A 22,075-nucleotide genomic window follows, 5' to 3' on the forward strand; every position below is an offset into this window, starting at 1 on the left:
TGGCAAGAGCTGATTTTGCAAATTAGCATTCATCTTGAAAGACCTGACAGAAGACTGGTGTTTGAAGGCTCCAACCAGAAAAGCTCTTGTTGAACTCGGCTTTTTAATTATTTTGAGCATAGTGCTTTGAAAGTTGTTTTTCTGTTAACTCCTTCTAAATTGCTGTTAATGACAGGTTTGATTCAGTTAAGAACGTGGCAATTACAGATACCCTGAGTGGGCGCTTCACAGTGAAATCAGGCAGGTGCCACCGTCCAGTTGTCCAGTCCAGTCGAGTGCCCTGAACTTCCAGGTCCGCCATGGGCGGTGGTTCCTGAGGGACTTGCAACCCAGGGTGGGCTTTTAGCCAAGAGGGCCTGAAGGTGAGGGAGGAGAAGTCCGGCAGGGGTGGGGTATGTGCAGTAGCATCCAAGAGTGGGGCTGCAAGGCTTGGAGCCCATTCAAGATCATTCTGGCAGCCTCAGGAGCGAACAGTGGCTATTACCTCATAAAGCAAAACAACGAATATGTGACAGAGACCATGTGTGGCCCATGGGGCCTTAAACATTTGCCCTCCGACACTTTCCAAAAGAAGTTTGCTGACCCCAGTTTAGAATGAATATGTTTGGTGAGAGGTCGCTGAGCCCAGTGGTACAGAGAACTGGGCCCTGAAGAAGCAGAGGCAGTCTTGGGAACTGATGGGCTTCCCTCATCTGCCAGCCTGAGGTGGAGGCAGAAAACCATATGGACAAGGGCCAGGAGTGCACGAGGGACAGTCAAGGAAAAGAAAGAGAATGCAGAGGGCCAAGGAGATGGGGTGTTCACAGGGGGCTTTAAATGTAGCCCAGAAATGGGGCGCAGCAGAATGGGGGAAAGCGGTTATGCTTGGCAACAAGCAAAGGAGATGTGATTTTTTTTTCAAGAGAAGAGCTTCCGTAGAGGGCTAGGATTAGTATCCACATGGCTGTGCTCACAAGGGTAGAGAGTAGCCACTGATGCCAGATGTTTATTGATAAAAGTAAGGTTAGATTCCAGGCAGAAGCAAGTGACTCCCAAGATCACTTGAAGACGTTTTCAAAATCGGGTAGATCTGAGCATTTGTGAAGGTATGTGATTAAAGCCCCAGGAGAGGAAACAAACATGCAAGTGGGATCCATAAGAGTGGAAAGTAATGGGATTAAAAGCATGAGTCAAGGGATTTGTTTGATGGAACCAGCAGGAAGAGGGCACACCAGAAAATCCGGGGTCTTCCTTCAACTGATAACCTTATGAAGTGAGAGGTGAGGGCATGTGCCAAGAAGGGAAACCAGAAGGAGATTGTCTGGAACTGGTGCTTGGGTTGGGGCACCCGCTAGGGGTGCAGGGAAACCATCGAGATGAACACAAGGAGTACTGAGCTGCAAGAGCCACCTGGGTGTCCAGGTTCCTCTGTCTTCCTGCGGGAGCTTCCTGTGTCCCATTGCAACAGAAGCAGAGAAGGTGGCCTTTTGGCATGAAACGAGTGTGGGGATTGAGATGAGCCACACATTTCTCAGATGCGGGGAGGGGACTGGGGGATGTGGGTGTAGAGGTGGCAGAGGGTCTACTCCCAGAATCCAAGCTGGGGATGCAGTCGTGATCTGAAAGAGCTCTAGGGGACTGGAGGAAGCTGGCAGATGGGACAGATCCCTCTGTACGTATGCAGGCCTCAGGGGATTGGAGGCTGGCACACAAAGCTTAAGTCTCTTGATGTCAGATTCTTCTTTAGTGGAGACACATGCACTGTCCAGAAACTAGCATTATCTGACGGCGGCAAATCAGTAGCTTGTGCTCTTGCTGCCATTATGTTACAGATCTGACGGTTTATTTATTTAACAGATGAGTGGGGTCTTCTGCAGTCAGCCTGACAGGTACTGATCTTTGTCATTGTCTCACTCAAGGTTAGCCCTGGCATATCTGGAATTAATGTATGCAGTATACCGGATAGCTCTCCCTATTGGTGGGAAGAGTGCTGTGACACACATACTACTGACTGATTGTCAGTAGTGACTAATATGTCAAGCATTTGTGGGTACAGAAAGGTGAGTGAGAAGTCACCAATGCTGTTAGGTCAATGGAAATACTTCATAGTGTTCCTTTATGACCTAACGAATTAAGGTCATCAGATGAAAGGCAAAGTATTTTTAGTTATGTTGTGTTCTATTTCTGTTCTTTTGTCTCCGTGTCCCTGATATCATCAATTCATGTGGAAGAAGGGACCTTTTCTTTTCTGCATGCTCTAGAAATCTAGTCCAGTGCCAGTGCTTATTACGGGTTCTGCCTACCGTCTACACTTTAATTAGCCACCGCATTTTCTAGGATTGCAGAACACACCAGGAATACGTGTTTTTCAAACAACCTGATTCTTTATTGTCAGTAAGGTGGAAGGTTGGAAAAGGGATTTATTGGTTTATTTCCAGCTCTCTGCCCCTCTTCCTGTTGTGATTGAATCAGGCTGGTTCACAGATGTTCCAAATACCAACTTAATAACACCAGATAGTCTCCAAACTTAGTTTCCACTTGGAATTACCTTTTATCCATACTTTGGGATAAACAAAGACTTTAAGGATGATGGTCTGCCTCCGTGTGTCAGCTGCTTCGAGGGAACAGCCCTAATGAGACCTCACTGTACTTGAACCAGAATCCACCAAGAAGGAGTTGGTGAACTTGCTTGCATTCACTGGGTATAGGAATTCATGAAAACTGGAAGGGGGGCTATGTGGCAGTTTCTTTTTATTACCTAAGAGCTTACAAAGAAATTAATTGTGATTGATGAGAACTAAGACATAAACAGAAGGTGTTTTCACTTGGCCTTAAGCATTTCAGAAGCTTTCATTCACACTAATGTGCTATTTATAAGTTGTTCCTATCTATTTAAAACTAGTCCCCTAATGACCTCAGATAAACAGCATTTTATTAGCCTCATTGCTCTGTGTGTTTAAAAGTAGCAAAATCACGTAGTTTAAAGAAGTGTGTAATTCACTGTTGTCTCTTCACCATAATCTAGGCACTCCCCCCGCCCCTCCACACACTCCTACCCCCTCATGTAAATTAATGACATTTTATGGGTTTGGTTGCTCCTTGGCCTTCTTTTATCATGGGATCGTGGCAGATAAGTCCCATCCTAAAAGTGTGGGTATGATGGATTCTGGGCCCTTGTATTGTGAGTCAGGAGAGGTAAACAGAGTCCCTGCAGATACCTATAAGGCCACTTAAGGACGGGGATGGCAGTCCTTAAAGAGACTGGAGAGTTCCCTTAAAGAAAAGCTCTTACAATTACAAAGAACTTATATTTGCATAAAAACACTCAGAAAAGTAAAAAAAAAAAAAAAAACACTCAGAAAAGTAGCTTTGTTAGCTCTTTTGTTTGAAGTAATTTTTAGGCTGATCTTGCAGTTGAAAATATTTAATTACTGGGTTGTTTTGTTTTGGGTATTTTTTTTTCTCTTGTCATGGTTCATGAATTTTGCAGCCACTCCTTTTTTTGACTAATTAAACTGAGCAGTTGTCTGTTGCTACAACTTCTGCCAAACAGCCATTATTGTTGAGTAGTAAAATAAAGAAAAACAACGCTAGTCACCGAAATTTGTTATATCCTAAAATAATAAATAAATAAATAAATAGAGCCCAGTTGGCATGTTATTTCCATTTCTGGGTGTGGGTTTAATTATTTAAACCTACAGTATCAAGTGCTTTGCTTCTCAATAATCATAAATGGGTATGCTGACAGTATGAAATGTAAATTTATTTTCTCTCCTTTCTGGGGGGGCTGCTAGTCCCGTGACACCTTCCGCACTGGCTGAGCTACTCAACCTGCTGGACCGAAAAGCCATCTCTTCCACAGCAGCTAAACAGGTATGTCCATGCTTCTTGAAGTTTTGGACTGCTCTGCTATCTCAATAAATGTTTTAGGCCAAATGCCATCACTAAGTGCATTTCATAATTGAAGTATTAAATGCTTGCAAGTGCTGTTTTTATACCGAAAAGGTAGAAACATTTCATTTAGCAAAGGAGAAAAAAAAAGCCCGTATGTGTGATGGAGGTAATCTGCTTCTCATCCTTGCCTCTCCAGGGGGAATAGTTCCAGGCATTTGTTTATGTGAAAAGCGGGCCTGCAGCTTGCGGGGGCTTCAGAGCCTGTGCAAGCCCCTGCACCCCACAAGGCCAAGGTCGGGGGCGGCTTTGGCACTGCTCCCCGACCCTTTCTGGTCATTCTCAGTCCTCCGCAGCTGCCCGGCCACTACTAGGGGCTTACTGCTTACGGGTCTTCGTTCCCTGATCGCCCCCTGAGATGAGGTCAGACAGACTGCCTGTCGTTGAGCAGATGAAATTTTACACACTTGTGTGGTTTGTGCAAGCTGCGAAAACAGCAGCATTAGAGGTGGCCTCATAGGTGACAGTCATAGGTGGGTGAAAGATTTCACCCACTGAAAACTCTTACAAGTGAGTGCCCAGAAAGATAAAGAACACCAAGGCAACGGCTTGATCTCAACTTTGGATATAGAAGCCTCAGTGCTTCAGCCAGAAACTTAATGTGACTTTAATGGTGCCTTTTGCATTTAATATTCATACACCTCGACAGTCGTGGCAGGTACGAAGTGAGGCTTTGGAAGAGCAGCTGCTTTGGGGCTAATTATAAGGCACTATGGAGCTCACACCCAGCTCTGTGCAATGAAACTGGACAGAACCAGTAAAGGTTCTGTTTAGCCATCCCATGAGGCTGGCGGCTGCAGGGTCCTTGGCACACATAGGGAAGGATTTGGGTTGCTTGGATGTCAGAAGAATACAAATGTTTGTTAACAGTGCTCAGCAGTCACAGGATGATTAGATGGCCTAAGGGCAGGAAAAAACTATGTGTATACATAAGAGCAGATGAATTGTAGCATTTGAAATGAAAGAGGGGAAAAAAATTCACCTTTTCACTCATCCTGCCCCATCAGACCAGGAGAAAGGCAGGGAAGGAAAGAAGGAGTGGGAAGGAGGAAGGAAACGTAGTACAGGGAATATGATTGGTTCAGTGGGAAGAAGTGGAAAATGCTAGATGCTGACAGCTGGTTCAGATATAGATGGGGACACCTTTGAATTCTGTCAACTTCCTGCATGTTTAAAGGAAGCGAGGTGAATCCTGGCTGCGGTGAGGTAATCAAGCTAAAATAAAAGTCTGATTAGAAAGGTATTAAACATATGCTGGTGTGAGGGAATCTCCTGTATATATTATTGCCTTGGGGGTTTTGTTCTCTTTCTTTTTCTACTTTGTTTTGTTTTTAAGAAAATCATTTACTGACTTTCTGCTGGGAAAAAAAAAGGTATTCATTCTAAAGATTTTAATGCAGAATAATATGAAGATCTTCGGATTCTGCCACCTTGAAATAACTACCATTAATATGGGTTCACTGCATTAACACCATGCCGGGTGTCTTCCCACACACTTGTACCAGCAAAGCTGCTGCTTTGAACCTTTGTGTTCAGACGCGTTTGTTTGAGCGTATGTTTTCAAGTTTCTTTGGTTATAGACCTATAAGAATGGAATTCTGGGTCATATGGTAATTTACATTGAACATTTTGAGGAGCTGCCTGTTTTCCAGGCAGGCTGCACCACTAACCTTCCTACCAGCGACACATGAGGGTTCGGTTCCAATTCTCCATAGCCTCACCAGCACTTGTCTTTTTGATTGTAGTCATCCTAGTAGGTGTAAAGTGATATCTCACTGTGGACTTGAGTTGCATTTCCCTAAGGACTAACCTTATTGAGCATCTTTCTGTGTCTTTTATATAAAATATACACTTTTTAAAAGAAAAATGTTACAATTAGTTTTTACTGAATTTAACAAAAGAATCCATGTAGGCCTTGGGTTTGAGATATCCTGTGAGCCAGAGGGTACTCAGGCGGAGCGGAAAGATTCTGGGCTTCCACTCCTTGGTGTTTCCCTCTGACAGAACTGCAAGAGGTTCTAGTACTGATTAGACAACCATGAATGAGGGAAAAAAATTGACCAAGTAACCGACTCCTAAGGATGACAGATTGGTAGAAAGAATCATCCTGCCGTTAGAACATTCTGAATGCCACAGAATCTCCCAGTTTATGTATAATTTATTGTTGACTCATCTCTCCCCCTTATGTCATCAGCCATTATTTTGTCCCTTATACCTTTCACTGTGCCTTCCTCATGGGTGTTCAGCGTGCTTCGGAGATTTACAAACCTCATCCCTTTGGCACTCTTGGGCACTCTTGGGGCCAGGGGGAGTTGAGAGGTTGCTACCAAGAAGCACCCCTGTTTTGTGGTAACAGAAAGAGAAAAAGATGATTTCTCATCGTGAGCAGCCTCCTGGTAACCGTAGACAAAATCGCCTGGATTCCTGTCACAGGATCCAGTGCCCCCTGTCAGAGCAGTGGGTAGCAACCCCCACACCTCCCCTCCCTAAGGAGTGGGCCATCAGAGTCACAGTTCCCCTGCAGACAGCATCTTTGGAGGCCCCAGGTGCTGGCCAGACTGCTGGCCAGCCACAGCCCCAGGGGAAATCGTGCAGAATGTGTATGTGTCCCCTTTGTGCACAACTGAAATAGATGAAACAGATCCGCTGTCTCCTGGGGATGGTCCAGTTAGCATTTCTGCTGGAACCAGGCCGGCTGGGGGTTCCGGAGAGACGGAGACTGAATTTTAACATGTAGGTGTGCCACTTAACCCATTTCTTCTAGTCTGCTTTGGGGTCTGCTTTAAAGAGAAATCACAAAACCCATTTAAGTAGAAGATGTTCTGTGTCCTGCTGTAAAACGGTTACAAATGATTTGATGTCTTCTCCTTTTTGGTGGTTCAGTTCTTTGTGCATTTTACTGTGCCCTGCTTCTCTTAGGGACTTGGGTCGTTGTTTGTTCCCTTCTAAAAGAATGACCTTTGCCAATACTTGCCTTTGAGCAGACAGGACCCCTCTTTTCTGTAACTGTCACAGCCGCCTCCCTGCCTTCTCCCTTAACAGGCCTTTCCTCCACACTCTGACCCTGGAAACCCCTGGGCAGGCAAGGGGCCTGCCTGCTTTCCTTCCATCCTTCCCACCAGATGCTATAAAAATAGCACCAGCCAAAGAAACAGGGGTAGTCATTGAAGGAGTGTGTGAGTTCAGTCCCCAGGGACCTGAAGGCGGAGCTTCTGCCCCATGTGTCAGAGCCGGCTCCCTGGTCAGTGTGTGACTGGGGGTTCCCAGCTTGCATGACCCCATGCTCTCTGTGGCCATTTAACAGATGGCCTGCACTACCCTAGGAGTCCCTTGTCACTGATGTTTGTCTTGCCTAGGCAGCAGCAGGGCCTGGGAGCTGCGTGCCTAGCCAGAAACAATTGAACCAGGATAGAACATCCCGGGGTGGTGATGAAACAGAGACAAAAACTGAGGATTTACGCTGCAGCACAAGGCTGGTGAACACAGAGGCTATTGTGTTTGCAGCAAGAGGGCCGGGGAGCCCTGCAGAGTCTGGCCTGGAAGCGCTCCCCATCCTCCTTCCGTGGCTCCTGCCCTGCTGGGCTTCTGCCCAGAGCACACAGTCTGGGTCTGAAACAGAAACAAGCATGGGCTGAGACAACTGGCTACTGCATCGGCCCGGGGGGCTGGGCTGCAGGGGCCCCTTAACTGATTGGAGAAGTTAATAAAGACCTGGTGTGTTCTAACTGGGCGTAGAGAGCACCCCCACACAGGGCTCCCATGTGTTCCAGGGGGGCTGCTGTCTTAGGCATCCCTCACTCTGTACCGCCGCCCTCCTTTCTCAGGGAGCGGCCAGCTCTCTGCGGTGGAAAGTATCCATCCTAGCACTGTCCTGCTCTTCCTCCTGAACTGTGTGGTTTGGCAGTGATCCCCAGGTTGCCTCACACCGCCTCTGTTCTGGTGCTTTTGGCGCCAGCCAGTGCAGCCAGCATTGGAGCGGGGCGGGTCCCACTGTGTTAGGTGCCAAGCAAAGGCTGACCCTCTGGTCCTCTGGCTCAGGTCGGCTCTGTGCATTCTGCCAAGGTGGCTGTCGAGGGCCAGAAGAAGTAATGCAGGCCCGGGAGCGGCCTCCTGTGTTTGCCAGGTGTGCCTGCTTCCAGGCCCGAGCCGCAGGGTGTCTGCTGAGCTTCCCACCTCGGTTTCCTGTAGAGTTGCGGCATGGACTCTTCATACACAAGTCCTCGCAGGTGATTCCATTTTGAGCCAGCGATCTGGATTCCTCTTGAGATTTCCACATTCTCTTCCTGAATGTGGACATTCTCTATGCACTTTTTTGGGTGACTGTGCAGAGGAACAGTGTAAATACTGGCCAAAGTCTAAATACCTACCAGAGGGATCATTTAATTACATTATGATAAATACACTTGATATTAAATTTTTTAAATATTTAATATTTTTTATTTATTTATTTGACAGAGAGAGAGATCACAAATAGGCAGAGAGGCAGGCAGAGAGAGAGAGGAGGAAGCAGGGTCCCTGCTGAGCAGGGAGCCCGATGCGGGACTCGATCCCAGGACTCTGAGATCATGACCTGAGCCGAAGGCAGCGGCCTAACCCACTGAGCCACCCAGGCGCCCTATTAAATTTTTTATTAATTGACAAAAGTAGTTCTGTAATAAGTGAAACAAAAGCAGGTCACAAACTGCCCATATGTTACAAATGCACCTGTGTTATAAAACAAAAATAAGGTGAGGAAAAACACCAAAATATATTTGTTGTATTGAGGGAATAGGAATTATAGGTGATTCCTTTTTATCATTTGTGTATTTCCTTATTTCCTACAGTGAATATGTATTGACTTTTTTTTAAAGGAAGTATAGTTGACACATAATATTGTTTTGATTTCAGGTGTACAACTTAGTGATTCAAAATCCGTGTACATTATAAAATGATCACCAGAACTCTAGTTACCATGTTACCCAAGTTATTACAGTATTATTGACTATACTCACTATGCTGTACTTTGAATCCCCATGATTTGTTTTATAAGTTTATACCTCTTACATATACCTCCCTTTCATATATTCCCCCGCCAACAACCATATTCTTCTCTGTATCCATGAGTCAGTTTCTGTTTTGTTTTTAAATTCCACATATAAATGAACTCATTTGGTATTTTTATTTCTGACTTTAGTATAATACCCTCTAGGTCCATCTGTGTCATAAGTGCTAAGATTTTGTACATTTTTATGGCTGAGTAATATTCCATTGTGTACATATACCACATCTTCTTTATCCAGTCATCTGTCCATAGACACTTGGGTTGCTTGCATATCTTAGCTACTGCAAATGGCACTGCAATGAACCTAGGGGAGTATATATCTTTTTGAATAAGTGTTTTCATTTTCTTTGGATTAATAACCAGAAGTGGGATTATTGGATCATATGGTAGTTCTATTTTTAGTTTTTTAAGGAGTCTCCGTACTGTTTCCCACAGTGGCTGCACCAGTTTACATTCCTACCAATAGTGCAGAAGAGTTCCATTTTCTCCACATCCTCACCAACCCTTGTTTCTTTTGTTTTTTATTTTAGCCATTCTGACAGAAGGTGACATCTCATTGTGGTTTTGATGTGTATTTCCTGTAAGATTAGTGATGTTGAGCATCTTTTCATGTGCCATCTGTATGTCTTTGGAAAAATGTCTATTTGGGTCTTCTGCCCATTTTTAATTAGATTATCTAGGGTTTTGGCTTGGTTTTGGTTTTGGTGTTGAGTTGTAGAAATTCTTAATATATTTTGGATATTAACCCCCTATCAGATATATCACCTGCAGACATCTTCTCCCATTCAGCAGGTTGTCTTTTCATTTTGTTGATGGTGTCCTTCACCGTACAAAAGCTTTTTAGTTTGATGTAGTCCCGTTTGTTTATTTTTGCTTTTATGTCCCTTGTCTAAAGAGACAAATCCAAAATAACATGCTAATACCAGTGTCCAAGATTTTACTATTTATTTTCTTTCCATAGTTTTACGGTTTTTGGTCTTATATCTAGGTCTTTAATCGATTTGAGTTCATTTTTGTGTATGGTGTAAGAAACTGGTCCAGTATCATTCTTTTGCATGTTGCTGTTCAGTTTTCCCAACACCATTGAAGAGACTGTCTTTTCTGCGTTATATTTATTGCCTCCTCTGTCATAGATCAATTGACTGTATCAGTGTGGGTTTATTTATGAGCATTGTATTCTGTTCCATTGACCTATGTGTCCGTTTTTGTGCCAGTATCATACTGCTTTGATTATTGTAGTGTCGTAGTACAGTTTGAAGTCAGGGAACATGACATCTCCAGCTTTATTACTCTTTCTCAAGCTTGCTTTGGCTACTCAGGATCTTCTGCGGTTCCATACAAATTTTAGGATTATTTTTTCTAGTTCTGTGAAAAATAACATTGGTATTTTGATGGGGATTGTATTGAATCTATAGATTGCTTTAGATAGTATGGACATTTTAACAATATAAATTCTTGCAGTCAGTGAGCATGGAGTCTCATTCCATTTTTTTGTGTCATCTTTAGTTTTGTTCATCAGCGATATACAGTTTTCACAGTACTAGTCTTTCACCTCCTTGGTTACATTTATTCCTAGGTACGTTTAATATTCTCTTTCTGGTATTTCATTATTATAAAAATACAACCAGTTTCTGTATATTAACTTTGTATCCTGCAACTGAATTTCTTTATTCTAATAGTATTTTCGTGGAGTCCTTAGGGTCTTTTCTATATAGTATCCTATGATCTACAAATAGTAACAGTTTTACTTCTTCCTTACCAATTTGGATGCCTTTTATTTCTTTTTCTTATCTGATTGCTAGGACTAAGCTAGGACTTGCAGTACTATGTTAATTAGATAGTGGCAAGAGCGGGCATCCTTGTCTTGTTTTTGATGTTAGAGGAAAAGCTTTCAGCTTTTACTGTTGAGTATGTTAGCTATGGGCTTGTCACATATGACCTCTGTTTTTTTTTTTTAAAGATTTTGTTTATTTATTTGACAGACAGACATCGCAAGTAGGCAGAGAGGCAGGCAGAGAGAGAGGAGGAAGCAGGCTCCCCGCGGAGCAGAGAGCCCGATGTGGGACTCGATCCCAGGACCCTGAGATCATGAACCGAGCTGAAGGCAGAGGCTTTAACCCACTGAGCCACCCAGGCGCCCCCACATATGACCTCTATTATGTTAAAGTATGTTCCCTCTATACCCACTTTGCTGTGATTCTTTATCATAAATGAATATTGAGTTTTCTCAAAAAGTTTTTCAGCATCTTTGGAGATTATCATAGGATTTTTATCCTCATTTTGTTAATACAATATATCTTTTTGATTGATTTGTGGATGTTGAACCATCCTTGCATCCCTGGAATAAATCCCATTTGATCGTGGTGTATAATCCTTTAAATGTATTTTTATTTTTTATTATGTTCAGTTAGTCACTATATAGTACATCATTAGTTTTTGATGTAGTGTTCAAAGATTCATTAGTTGCATGTAATCCCCAGTGCTCATCACAACATGTGCCCTACTTAATGTCCATCACCTGGCCACCCCATCCTATTTTTTAATTCAATTTGTTAATATTTTATTGAAGATTTTTACATCTGTTGTTGATCATGGACATTGGCCTTTGTTTTTTTCTTGTAGTGTCCTCAGTTTTGTTAACAAAGTAATGCTGGTCCTGTACAATGAATTTGGAAGTGTTCCTTCCTCTTCAGTTTTTTCAGAATTGTTTGAGAAATATAGGTATTAACTCTTTTTTAGGTGTTTGGTAGAATTTACCTGTGAAGCTGTCTAGGCCTGGACTTTCATTTGTGAAGTAATTTTTTTTTTTTTTTTTAAGATTTTATCCATGTATCTGTGAGTGGGAGCAGAAGCAGGGAGAGCAGCAAGCAGACTTCCCACTGAGCAGAGAGCCTGATGTGGGACTCCATCCCAGGACCCTGGGGTCATGACTTGAGCTGAAGGCAGACACGTAACCAACTGAGCTACCCAGTTTACCTATTGGGAAATTTTTGTTCACTGATTCAATTTCATTGAATTTCATTGTTAGTAATTGGTATGTTCAGATTTTCTATTACTTCCTGATTCAGTCTTAAAAGATTATATGTTTCTAGGAATTTATCCGTTTCTTAAAGATTGTTCAGTTTGTTAGCATGTGAGTTTTCTTACTATCTTTTGTATTTCTCTGGTATCAGTTATAACTTCTCTTTCATTTCCAAGTTTATATGGGGCCTCTTTTTTTCTTCATGAGTCTGACTAAAAGTTTGCCAATTTGGCTTATCTTTTCAAAGAGACAGCTCTTGGTTTCATTGATTTTTTTTTTTTTTTTTGTCGTGTGTGTGTGTGTGTGTGTGTGTGTGTGTATAATTGTTTTATTTCTACTCTGATCTTTATTATTGCTTTCTTTCTACTAAGTTTGGACATTGTTTTATTCTTCTTTTTCTAGTTTCGTTAAGTCTAAGAATAGATTGTTTGAGACTTTTCTTGTTTCTTGAGGGAGGCCTGTACTGTAGTAAACTTCCCTCTTAGAACATTTGTTTGTGCTGCATGGAATGCTGTGTTTCCATTTTCATTTGTTTCAAAGTTGTTTTTTTCTTTTAATTTCTTCTTGACCCATTGTTTATTCAGTAACATGTTGTTTAGACTCCGCAAGTTTGTGTGCTTTCCATTTTTTCTCTTGAAATCTATATCTAGTTTTACACTGTTGTGGACAGAAAAGATGCTTGATAAAAGATGCTTGATATAATTTAAGTCCTCTTAAATTTATTGAGAACTTGTTTTGTGGCAGATGTGATCTGTCCTGGAGAGTGTTCCATGCACACCTGGAAAAAATATGTGTTCTGCTGTTCTGAGGTGGTATGCTCTGTGTTTATCTATTAAGTCCATCTAGTCTATGTGTGTCATTTAAGACCACTGTTTCCTTATTGATTTTCTGTCTGAATGATCTATCCATTGACGTAAGTAAGGTGGTATAGTCCGCTACTATTATTATATAGTTGACCCTTGAACAGTACAGGTTTGAAATGCACAGGTCTACTTAGACATGTATCGTTTTTCAATATATATTAGAAAGTTTTTATCTTGTAAATGCAACTTTTTTCATGTTATCTTTTCTTTTTTGTGTAACACATGTAATGGTGTTTTGCATAAGACAGTATTGATGTGTTAGTACTGACATGATTCTTGTAAACAGACAATACTCACAGTATTGATAAGTACAGTAGAGAAATGTATTTCTCTTATGATTTTCTTAATAACATTTTCTTCTAGTTTATTGAAAGGATATAGTATATAATATATATAACTACAAAATACGTGTTGAGCAACTGTTTACATGATATCAGGCTTCTGGTCTAGAGTAGGCTGTTAGTACTTAAGTTTTGGGTGACTCAAAAGCTCTGTGTGATTTTTGACTAGACAGCAGATCAGCGCCTCTAACTTCCTTGCGGTTCAAGGGCCAAATGTATTACTGTTAATTACTTCCTTTATGTTACTATTTGCTTTGTATATTCAGGTCCTCCTGTATTGGATACATAGATACAATTATTCTATCCTCCTGTTGGATTGATCCCTTTATCGTTATGTAGCACACTTTGTCTTGTTATGGTCTTTGTCTTAAAAAATCTATTCTGTCTGATATAATTATTGGTGTTCCAGCTTTCTCTTCATTTCCATTTACATAGAATGTCTTTTTTTATCCCTTCACTTTCAGTGTGTGTGCGTCTTTATGTCTGAAATGAGTCTCTTGTAAGGCAGCATTTTGGGATCTTGTGGTTTTTGTTTGTTTTTTAACAGTTCAGCCACCCAGTGTCTATTGAATGGAGCATTTAATTCATTTACATTTGAAGTAATTGTTAGGTATGTACTTACTGCCATTTTGTTCATTGTTTTCTGGTTGTTTTTTAGTACTCTGTTCCTTTCTTCTCTTGCTGTCTTGTGGTTTGATGACTTTTAGTGTTATGTTTAAATTTTTTTTCTTTGTTTTGCTTGTGTCTATTCTAGATCTTTGGTTTATGGCTACTCTGAGGTTCTTAATATTATTAGTACCCTATGTATATGGCAGTCTGTTTTAAGCTGATGGTTGGTTAAGTTCAAACACATCTAAAAGCACGACATTTTTCCTCCCCTTCCCATTATGTTTTTGAAGTGATATTTTAAATCACTTTATTTTGTATATTCCTTAACTAATTTTTGTAGATGTAGTTGATTTTACTACTTTTGTCTTTTTAAATTATTATTGTTAGTCACCATACAGTACATTATTAGTTTTTGATGTAGTGTTGCATGATCCATTGTTGTCATATAATATCCAGTGTTCCATGCAATCCGCCCCTCCTTAATACCCATCACAAGGCTCACCCATTCCCCCACCTCCCTCCCCTCTAAAACCCTCACTTTTGTTTCTCAGCGTACATGGTCTCTCATGGTTCATCTACCCCTCCGATTTCCCCCACTTCATTTTTCCCTTCTCCTAATGTCCTTCATACTATTCCTTAAGTTCCACAAATAAGTGAAACCATTTGATAACTGACTTGCTCTGCTTGACTTAATTTCACTCAGCATAATCTCCTCTAGTACCATCCATGCTGATGCAAAAGTTGGGTATTCATCTTTTCTGATGGCTAATATCCCACTGTGAATATGGGCCACATCTTCTTTATCCATTCATCTTTTGAAGGGCATCTTGGCTCTTTCCACAGTTTGGCTATTGTGGACATTGCTGCTATGAACATTGGGGTGCATATGGTCCTTCTTTTCACTACATCCATATCTTTGAGGTAAATACCCAGCAGTGCAATTGTGGGCTCATAGGGTAGCTCTATTTTTAATTTTTTGAGGAACCTCCACACAGTTTTCCAAAGTGGCTGTACCAACTTGTATTCTCATCAACAGTATAAGAGGCTTCCCCTTTCTCCACAACCTCTCTCCAACATTTGTTGTTTCTTCCCTTGTCAATTTTTGCCATTCTAACTGGTATAAGGTGGTATCTCAATGTGGTTTTTATTGAATTTCCCTGATGGCTAATGATAATGAACATTTTTTTCATGTGTCTGTTAGCCATTTGTATGTCTTCTTTGGAGGAGTGTCTGTTCATATCTTTTGCCCATTTTTTTACTTGATTCATTTGTTTTTTTGTGTGTTGAGTTTGAGAAGTTCTTTAATAGCTCTTGAATATCAGTCCTTTGTAGTATCATTTGCAAATGTCTTCTCCCATTCTGTGGGTTGTCTCTCTGTTTTGTTGACTATTTCCTTTGCTATGCAGAAGCTTTTTATCTCGATGAAATCCCAAAAGCTCATTTTCGGTTTTGTTTCCCTTGCCTTTGGAGACATGTCTTGAAAGAAGTTGCTATGGCCAATGTTGAAGAGGTTACTGCCTATGTTCTCCTCTAAGATTTGGATGGATTCCCACCTCACATTAAGATCTTTTATCCATTTTGAGTTTATCTTTGTGTATGGTATAAGCGAATGGTCGAGTTTCATTCTTCTGTATGTAGCTATCCTAATTTTCCCAGCACCACTTATTGAAAAGACTGTCTTTTTTCCATTGGATATTTTTTCCTCCTTTGTGGAAGATTACTTGACCGTAGAGTTGAAGGTCCATATCTGGTCTCTCTATTCTGTTCCATTGGTCTATGTGTCTGTTTTTGTGCCAATACCATGCTGTCTTGGTGATCATAGCTTTGTAGTAATAGCTTGAAATCAGGCAACGTAATGCCCCCAGCTTTGTTTTTCTTCTTCAACATTTCCTTGGCGATTCTGGGTCTTTTCTGGTTCCCTACAAATTTTAGGATTGTCTGGTCCAGCACTTTCAAAAATGCCAATGGTATTTTGATCGGGATAGTGTTGAAAGTATAGGTTGCTCTGGGAAGCATATTTTAACAATGTTTATTCTTCCGATCCATGAGCATGGAATGTTTTTCTATCTTTTTATGTCTTCTTCAGTTTCGTTCTGTAGTTTCTAGAGAATAGATCCTTTACCTTTTTAGTTAGGTTTATTCCAAGGTAGCTTACGGGTTTTGGTGCTATTGTAAATGGAATTGATTCTCCAATTTCTCTTACTACAGTTATACAGTTAGTATATAAGAAAGTAACCGATTCCTGTGAATTGATTTTGTATCCTTTCACATTACTGAATTGCTGTGTGAGTTCTAGTAATTTGCGATGGAGTCTTTTGGGTTTTCCACATAAAGTATCGTGTCATCTGCAGAGAAAGAGCATTTGACTTCTTCTTTGCCGATTAGAATACCTTTTATTTCTTTTTATTGTCTGACTGCTGTTGCTAGGACTTCTAGTACTATGTTGAACAGCAGTGGCAAGATTGGGCATCCTTGTCATGTTCCTGGTCTTAAGGGAAAGGCTCTCAAGCTTTTCCCCATTGAAAATGATATTTGCTGTGGGTTTTCATAGATGGGTTTTATGAAATTGAGTAATGTTTCCTCTATCCCTATACTCTGAAGAGTTAAAGTCAGGAAAAGATGCTGTATTTTGTCAAATGCTTTCTCTGCATCAATTGAGAGAACCATGTGGTTCTTGTCTCTTCTCTTATTTATATGTTCTATCACATTGATTGATTTGTGAATGTTGTGAATTGATTTGTGAATTCATACCCTTGAATCCCAGGGATAAGTCTCACCTGGTCGTGTTGGATAATTCTTTTAATGTACCTTTGGGTCCTATTAGGACATTGTTGAGAATTTTGTCTCCCTTATTCATCAGGAATATTAGTCTGAAATTCTCCTTTTTGATGGGATCTTTGCCTGGTTTTGGGATCAAGGTAATCCTGGCCTTATAGAATGAGTCTGGAAGTTTTCCTTCTGTTTCTTTTTCTTTTTTTTTTTTGGAACAGCTTCAGGAGAACAGGTATTATTTCTTCTTTGAATGTTTGAATTCCCCAGGGAATCCATTGGGTCCTGGACTCCTGTTTTTTGGGAGGTTTTTGATCACTGCTTCAATCTTGTTACTGCTTATTGGTCTATTTAGGTTGTCAGTTTCTTCCTGTTTCAGTCTTGGTAGTTTATAGGTTCCCAGGAATGCATCCATTTCTTATAGTTTGCTTAATTTATTGGTATATAGCTGTTAATAATAATTCCTGATAGTTATTTCTATTTCCTTGGTGTTAATCATGATATCTCCCCTTTCATTCATAATTTTTTTCTCTTTTCTTTTGGATAAGTCTGGCCAGTGGTTTATCGATCTTATTAATTCTTTCAAAGAACCAGTTTCGAGTTTCATTGATGTGTTCTACTGCATTTCTGGTTTCTAATTCATTGATCTGTGCTCTAATCTTAATTGCTTCTCTTCTTGTGCATGGGTTAGGCTTAATTTGTTGTTGATTCTCCAGTTCTTTAAGCTGTTAAGATAGTGTATTCAGGACTTTTCTATTTCTTTAAATGATGCTTGGATGGCTATGTATTTCTCCCTTAGGACTGCCTTTGCTGTATCCCATAGGCTTTGGACCAATGTGTTTTGGTTCTCATTGGTTTCCATGAATTAATTTAAGTTCTTTGATTTCCTGGTTGATCCATACATTCTTGAGCAGGATGGTCTTTAGCTTCCAAGTGTTTGAACTTCTTCCAAACTTTTTCTTGTGATTGAGTTCCAATTTCAAAGCATTGTGGTCTGAGAATATGCAAGGAATAATCTCAGTCTTTTGGTATCAGTTGAAATCTGATTTGTGACATAGCATGTGGTCTATTCTGGAGAAAGTTCTTTGTGCATTGTTTTAGAGTGGAATGTTCTGTATGAATCTTTGAGGTCCATCTGGTCCAGTGTGTCATTCAAAGCTCTTATTTCTTCGTTGATTTTCTGCTTAGATGATGTGTCTATTGCTTAGAGTGGAGTGTTAAGGTGTCCTACCACTAACGTATTATTATCAGTATATCTCTTCTCTTTATTTTGGTTAACAGTTGGCTTACGTAGTTAGCTACTCCCATGTTGGGGGCATAGATATTTATAATTGTTAGATCTTCTTGGTGGATAGACCCTTTAAGAATGATATAGTGTCTTTCTGAATCTATGACTACAGTCTTTAGCTTAAAATCTAATTTGATATAAGAATTGCTAACCCCAGCTTTCTTTTGTAGTCCGTTGGCATGAAAGACCATTCTCCATTCCTTCACTTTTAGTAGGGATGTATCTTTAGGTTCAAAATGAGTCTCTTGTAGACAGCATATGGACAGGTTCTGTCATTTTATCCAGTCTGCAACCCTGTGCCATTTTATGGGAGCATTTAGGCTGTTCATATTGAGAGTAATTATTGAAAGATATGATTTGTCCTCATGTTGCCTGTGAGGTCCTTGTTTCTATACATTGTCTTTGTAAATTTCTGTTCTATATCACTCTTGGGGTCTTTCTCCTTTTACAGAACCCATCCCCCCCTTAATATTTCTTTCAGGGCTGGCTTAGTGGTCATATATTCTTTCAGTTTTTGCACGTCCTAGAATCTCTTTCTCTCTCCATCCATTCTGAATGACAGCGTTGTCAGATAAAAAGTATTCTTGGCTGCTTGTTCTTCTCATTTAGTACCCTGAAAGTGTCTTTCCAGCCCTTTCTGGCTTGCTGGTCTAACGTTATTCTGATAATCCTCCCTCTGTACATAAGGAATCTATTCCCCCTCACTGCCCCTAAGATGGATTCCTTGGTTCTAAGATTTGCAGGTTTTACTATTACATGCTAGGGCATTGGTCCTCTGCCTCTAGGACAGGAATGCTCGTTTTAGTCCCCAGATGAGGTAAGTTCTCAGCTACCATTTGCTCGGATATATCTTCTAGTCCTCTCTCTCTCCCCACCCTCTCAGTAATTCTGTAGTTCTTACACTGGAACATTTCATGGCATCATTTATTTCCTCTACTTCAGTTTTCATGGATTTTAAGCTGTTTGTTCCAGGCCTCCTCCTGTTCCTTCTTTTCTGTCAGTTTGCCTTCTAGATCACTAATATGTTCTTCTATCTCTTTTACCCCAGCTGGTAGAGGATCTAGATTAGATTTTATCTCAGTGGCAGCATTTTTAAGTTCTGCCAAATCAGCTCTCATTTCTGCCCTTGGAGACTCTATTTTGCCATTAATGATTTCCTCCACCCTAGGTAACGTCTGCATAACTGTTACCCTAAAAGTCTATTTCCGACATCTTGCTTATATCCATGTCCATTAGTTCTGTGGCAGAGATCACAGTCTCTGAGTCTTTCCTATGTTGGGGGTTCCTCCTCTTAGTCATTCTGTTGAGGGGTGGATGAGGGAATGAATGGAGTCCAAATTATTAACCACAACCAAAGCAAGATGCACCTGTTTTATAGGGACCTGGGACCTTAGGGGCTCCTGGGTGGCTCAGTCGTTAAGCGTCTGCCTTCAGCTCAGGTCATGAGCCCAAGGTCCTGGGATCAAGCACAGTATCCTGGCTTCTGTACTCCATAATAGCACTCCCAGCCCCCGCTTTCAAGGCCAGGCATATCTCTGCCCTTTGACCTTCTAAAACTGCCATCTGTCTCCAGTTTGCAAGTGCGCCCCCAAGAGCTCCAGGTTTCAGTCTGGGGGGCTGTCCTGAATGAAGTCTTTTCCCCACCACTACCGGTCTGCAAGTCTGTGCATGGTTGCTAGTGCAGGAGGTTTTTGTGTTCCAGCAGCGTGGGATCCCAGAGCTTCCCTCCCCTTCCATTTATCTTCCAATATCTGCCCGCAGAATCATGGCTCCCTGCCTCATACCTCGAAACCAGCCACTTGAGATACTCTGTTTGTAGGGCTCCAAGTATATCTTCTTACATCACAGGCTGATTTTGTGGGTGTTCAGAACGGTCTGGTAGATATCCAGCTTAATTCAGGGGACCGGTTGAAATAGGGTACCCTAGTCTTCCACCATTTTTCCTACTTTGGTCTTTTAACCTTCATACTACCTTTACTGTATATTTGCTTTTATCAGAGATATTTTTTCTTTCACAATTTTCTTACTTCTGCTTGTGGCCTTTTCTTTTTCTCTTACAAAAGTCCCTGTAACATTTCTTGTAAGGCTGGTTTAGGGGTGAGGAATTCCTTTAACTTTTCTTTCTGAGAAACTCTCTCTCTCCTTCAATTCTAAATGATAATTTTTCCAGGTAGTATTCATGGTTGTAGGTTTTTTCCTTTCAGCACTTTGAATATATCATGCCATTCTTTTCTGGCCTGCAAGGTTTCTGTGGAAAAATCAGCTAATGGTCTTACAGGGTTTCCCTTATACATAATTAGTTGCTTTCCTTTTGTTGCTTTTAAGATTCTGTTTATCTTTTTTTCTTTGTGCTATTCATCTTGGGTGATTCCCATTAGCATCTTCCAGATGTTGATCCATTCTTCATTCTTCTGCATCCTCTAATTTGCCACTGATTCCTTCTCCTGTATTTTTTATTTCAGTTATTGTATTCTTCAGTTCTGATTAGTTCTTTTTCATATTTTCTCTTTGTTGTAGTTCTCACTGTGTTCATCCACTTTTCTCCCAAGTTTGGCAAGCATCTTTATGACTGTTACTTTGAACTCCTTATCAGGTAGATTGCATATCTCCATTATGGGTTTGTGTTTTGTTTTTGGTTTTGGTTTTTTTTTTTTCCCAATTTATTTATTTTCAGAAAAACAGTATTCATTATTTTTTCACCACTCCCAGTGCTCCATGCAAGCTGTGCCCTCTATAATACCCACCACCTGGTACCCCAACCTCCCACCCCTCTGCCACTTCAAACCCCTCAGATTGTTTTTCAGAGTCCATAGTCTCTCATGGTTCACCACCCCTTCCAATTTACCCAAAAGCACATACCCTCCCCAATGTCCATAACCCTACCCCCCTTCTTTCAACCCCCCTCCCCCCAGCATGAGGGGTTTGTTTTGTGAGATTAAGAGTCACTTATGGTTTGTCTCCCTCCCTATCCCATCTTGTTTCATGGATTCTTCTCCTACCCACTTAAGCCCCCATGTTGCATCACTACTTCCTCATATCAGGGAGATCATATGTTGTTTTTGTTTTTTGTTCTTTAGGTTTTGTCTTATTCTTTTGTTTGGAACATATTCTTCTGTTTGTTTGGAACATATTCCTCTGTCTCTTCATTTTGCCTAACTCTTGTTTCTATGTATCAAGCAGATCAGCTACATTTCCCAGCCTTGAAAGAGTTACCTTATATAGTTGTCCTGTGGGTCCCAGAAACACAGCTTCTTCTGGTCATTAGAACTGAGTGCTCCTGGTGTGTTCCCTCTGTGGTTTCCTGAGCTGTTTTGTTGTGCTTGGCTATTAGTGCTGCAGGCACAGTGGTGAGCAAGGCTGGCCCCCAGCCCACCTGGCTACAATGTGCGGCTGTAGCTGTTGTGGGCATGCTGGTGTGGGCCAGCCAGGTCCACCCACTGCGGCAGGGCAGGAGCCACTTTGGGGTAGGGCCCATGCCAGCTATGCCCCATGTGTGCACAGGAACTGCTTGGAGGAGTGCCTGCCAGGACAGGCAGGGTAGGTCTGCAGGGTGGGTTGAGCAGTGCTAGCAAGGTAGGTGGAGAGTTTCAGGAATGGCACCCCACATGCTTCCTTTGCCAGAGAACATCCCCACAGAGCTACACACCTCTGGCACATACTCTAAGATTAGTTGATAGGTTTCCTTCATGTATAGCCCAAGCACTTTTCAAACTGCTGCCTCTGAGCTGGGTGTCAGAGTGAGTCTGTGTGCCCACCCTTGAAGAGCAGAACCTCTGTTTCTGATAGCCCTTCTGTTCTCCCTGCTGTTTTTTAAAGGTAGACATTATGGGGATGGGGGCTTATCTTCCCAGTGAAGGTCTGCAGGGCTGGGGTGCCCGATGCGGGACTTGAACCTCAGGGAGGACCTTGGCATTTGTGATACACATCCCACCTATGGAGTGCCACACCAGGCATGTGGGTCCTGCCTAGACCACATCTTTGCCCCTCCTACCCATCTCAGTGTGACTTTTCTTTAGCCTTTAGTTGTGGAAGGGCTGTTCCAGTCTTCAGGTTGTCATCAGCAAGGTTGGTTCTATATGTAGTTGTAGTTTCAGGTGTGTCCATTTTGGGAGGCGAGTTCAGGATCTTCTTCTGCCATTGTGATCCTGTCTCCCTAATGTATATTTACTCATAGAATTAGAAACAATGATTTTAACAGTTTTAAGTCAACTT

The 22,075-nt window shown here is 41.4% G+C and overlaps 1 protein-coding gene across 1 annotated transcript in view; it reads left to right on the forward strand.

Moving 5' to 3' along the window:
* The window catches only part of GATB (glutamyl-tRNA amidotransferase subunit B), a 93,253-nt gene that overhangs the window by 65,897 nt on the left and 5,281 nt on the right, over positions 1-22,075 (forward strand). The window contains exon 11 of the mRNA XM_044224872.1: positions 3,774-3,852. Coding sequence (XP_044080807.1) covers positions 3,774-3,852 — 79 coding nt within the window. The remainder of the gene's footprint in view (positions 1-3,773; positions 3,853-22,075) is intronic.

This window comes from Neovison vison, chromosome 11, assembly GCF_020171115.1.
Source record: "Neovison vison isolate M4711 chromosome 11, ASM_NN_V1, whole genome shotgun sequence".
NCBI classification, from domain to species: Eukaryota; Metazoa; Chordata; class Mammalia; order Carnivora; family Mustelidae; genus Neogale; species Neogale vison.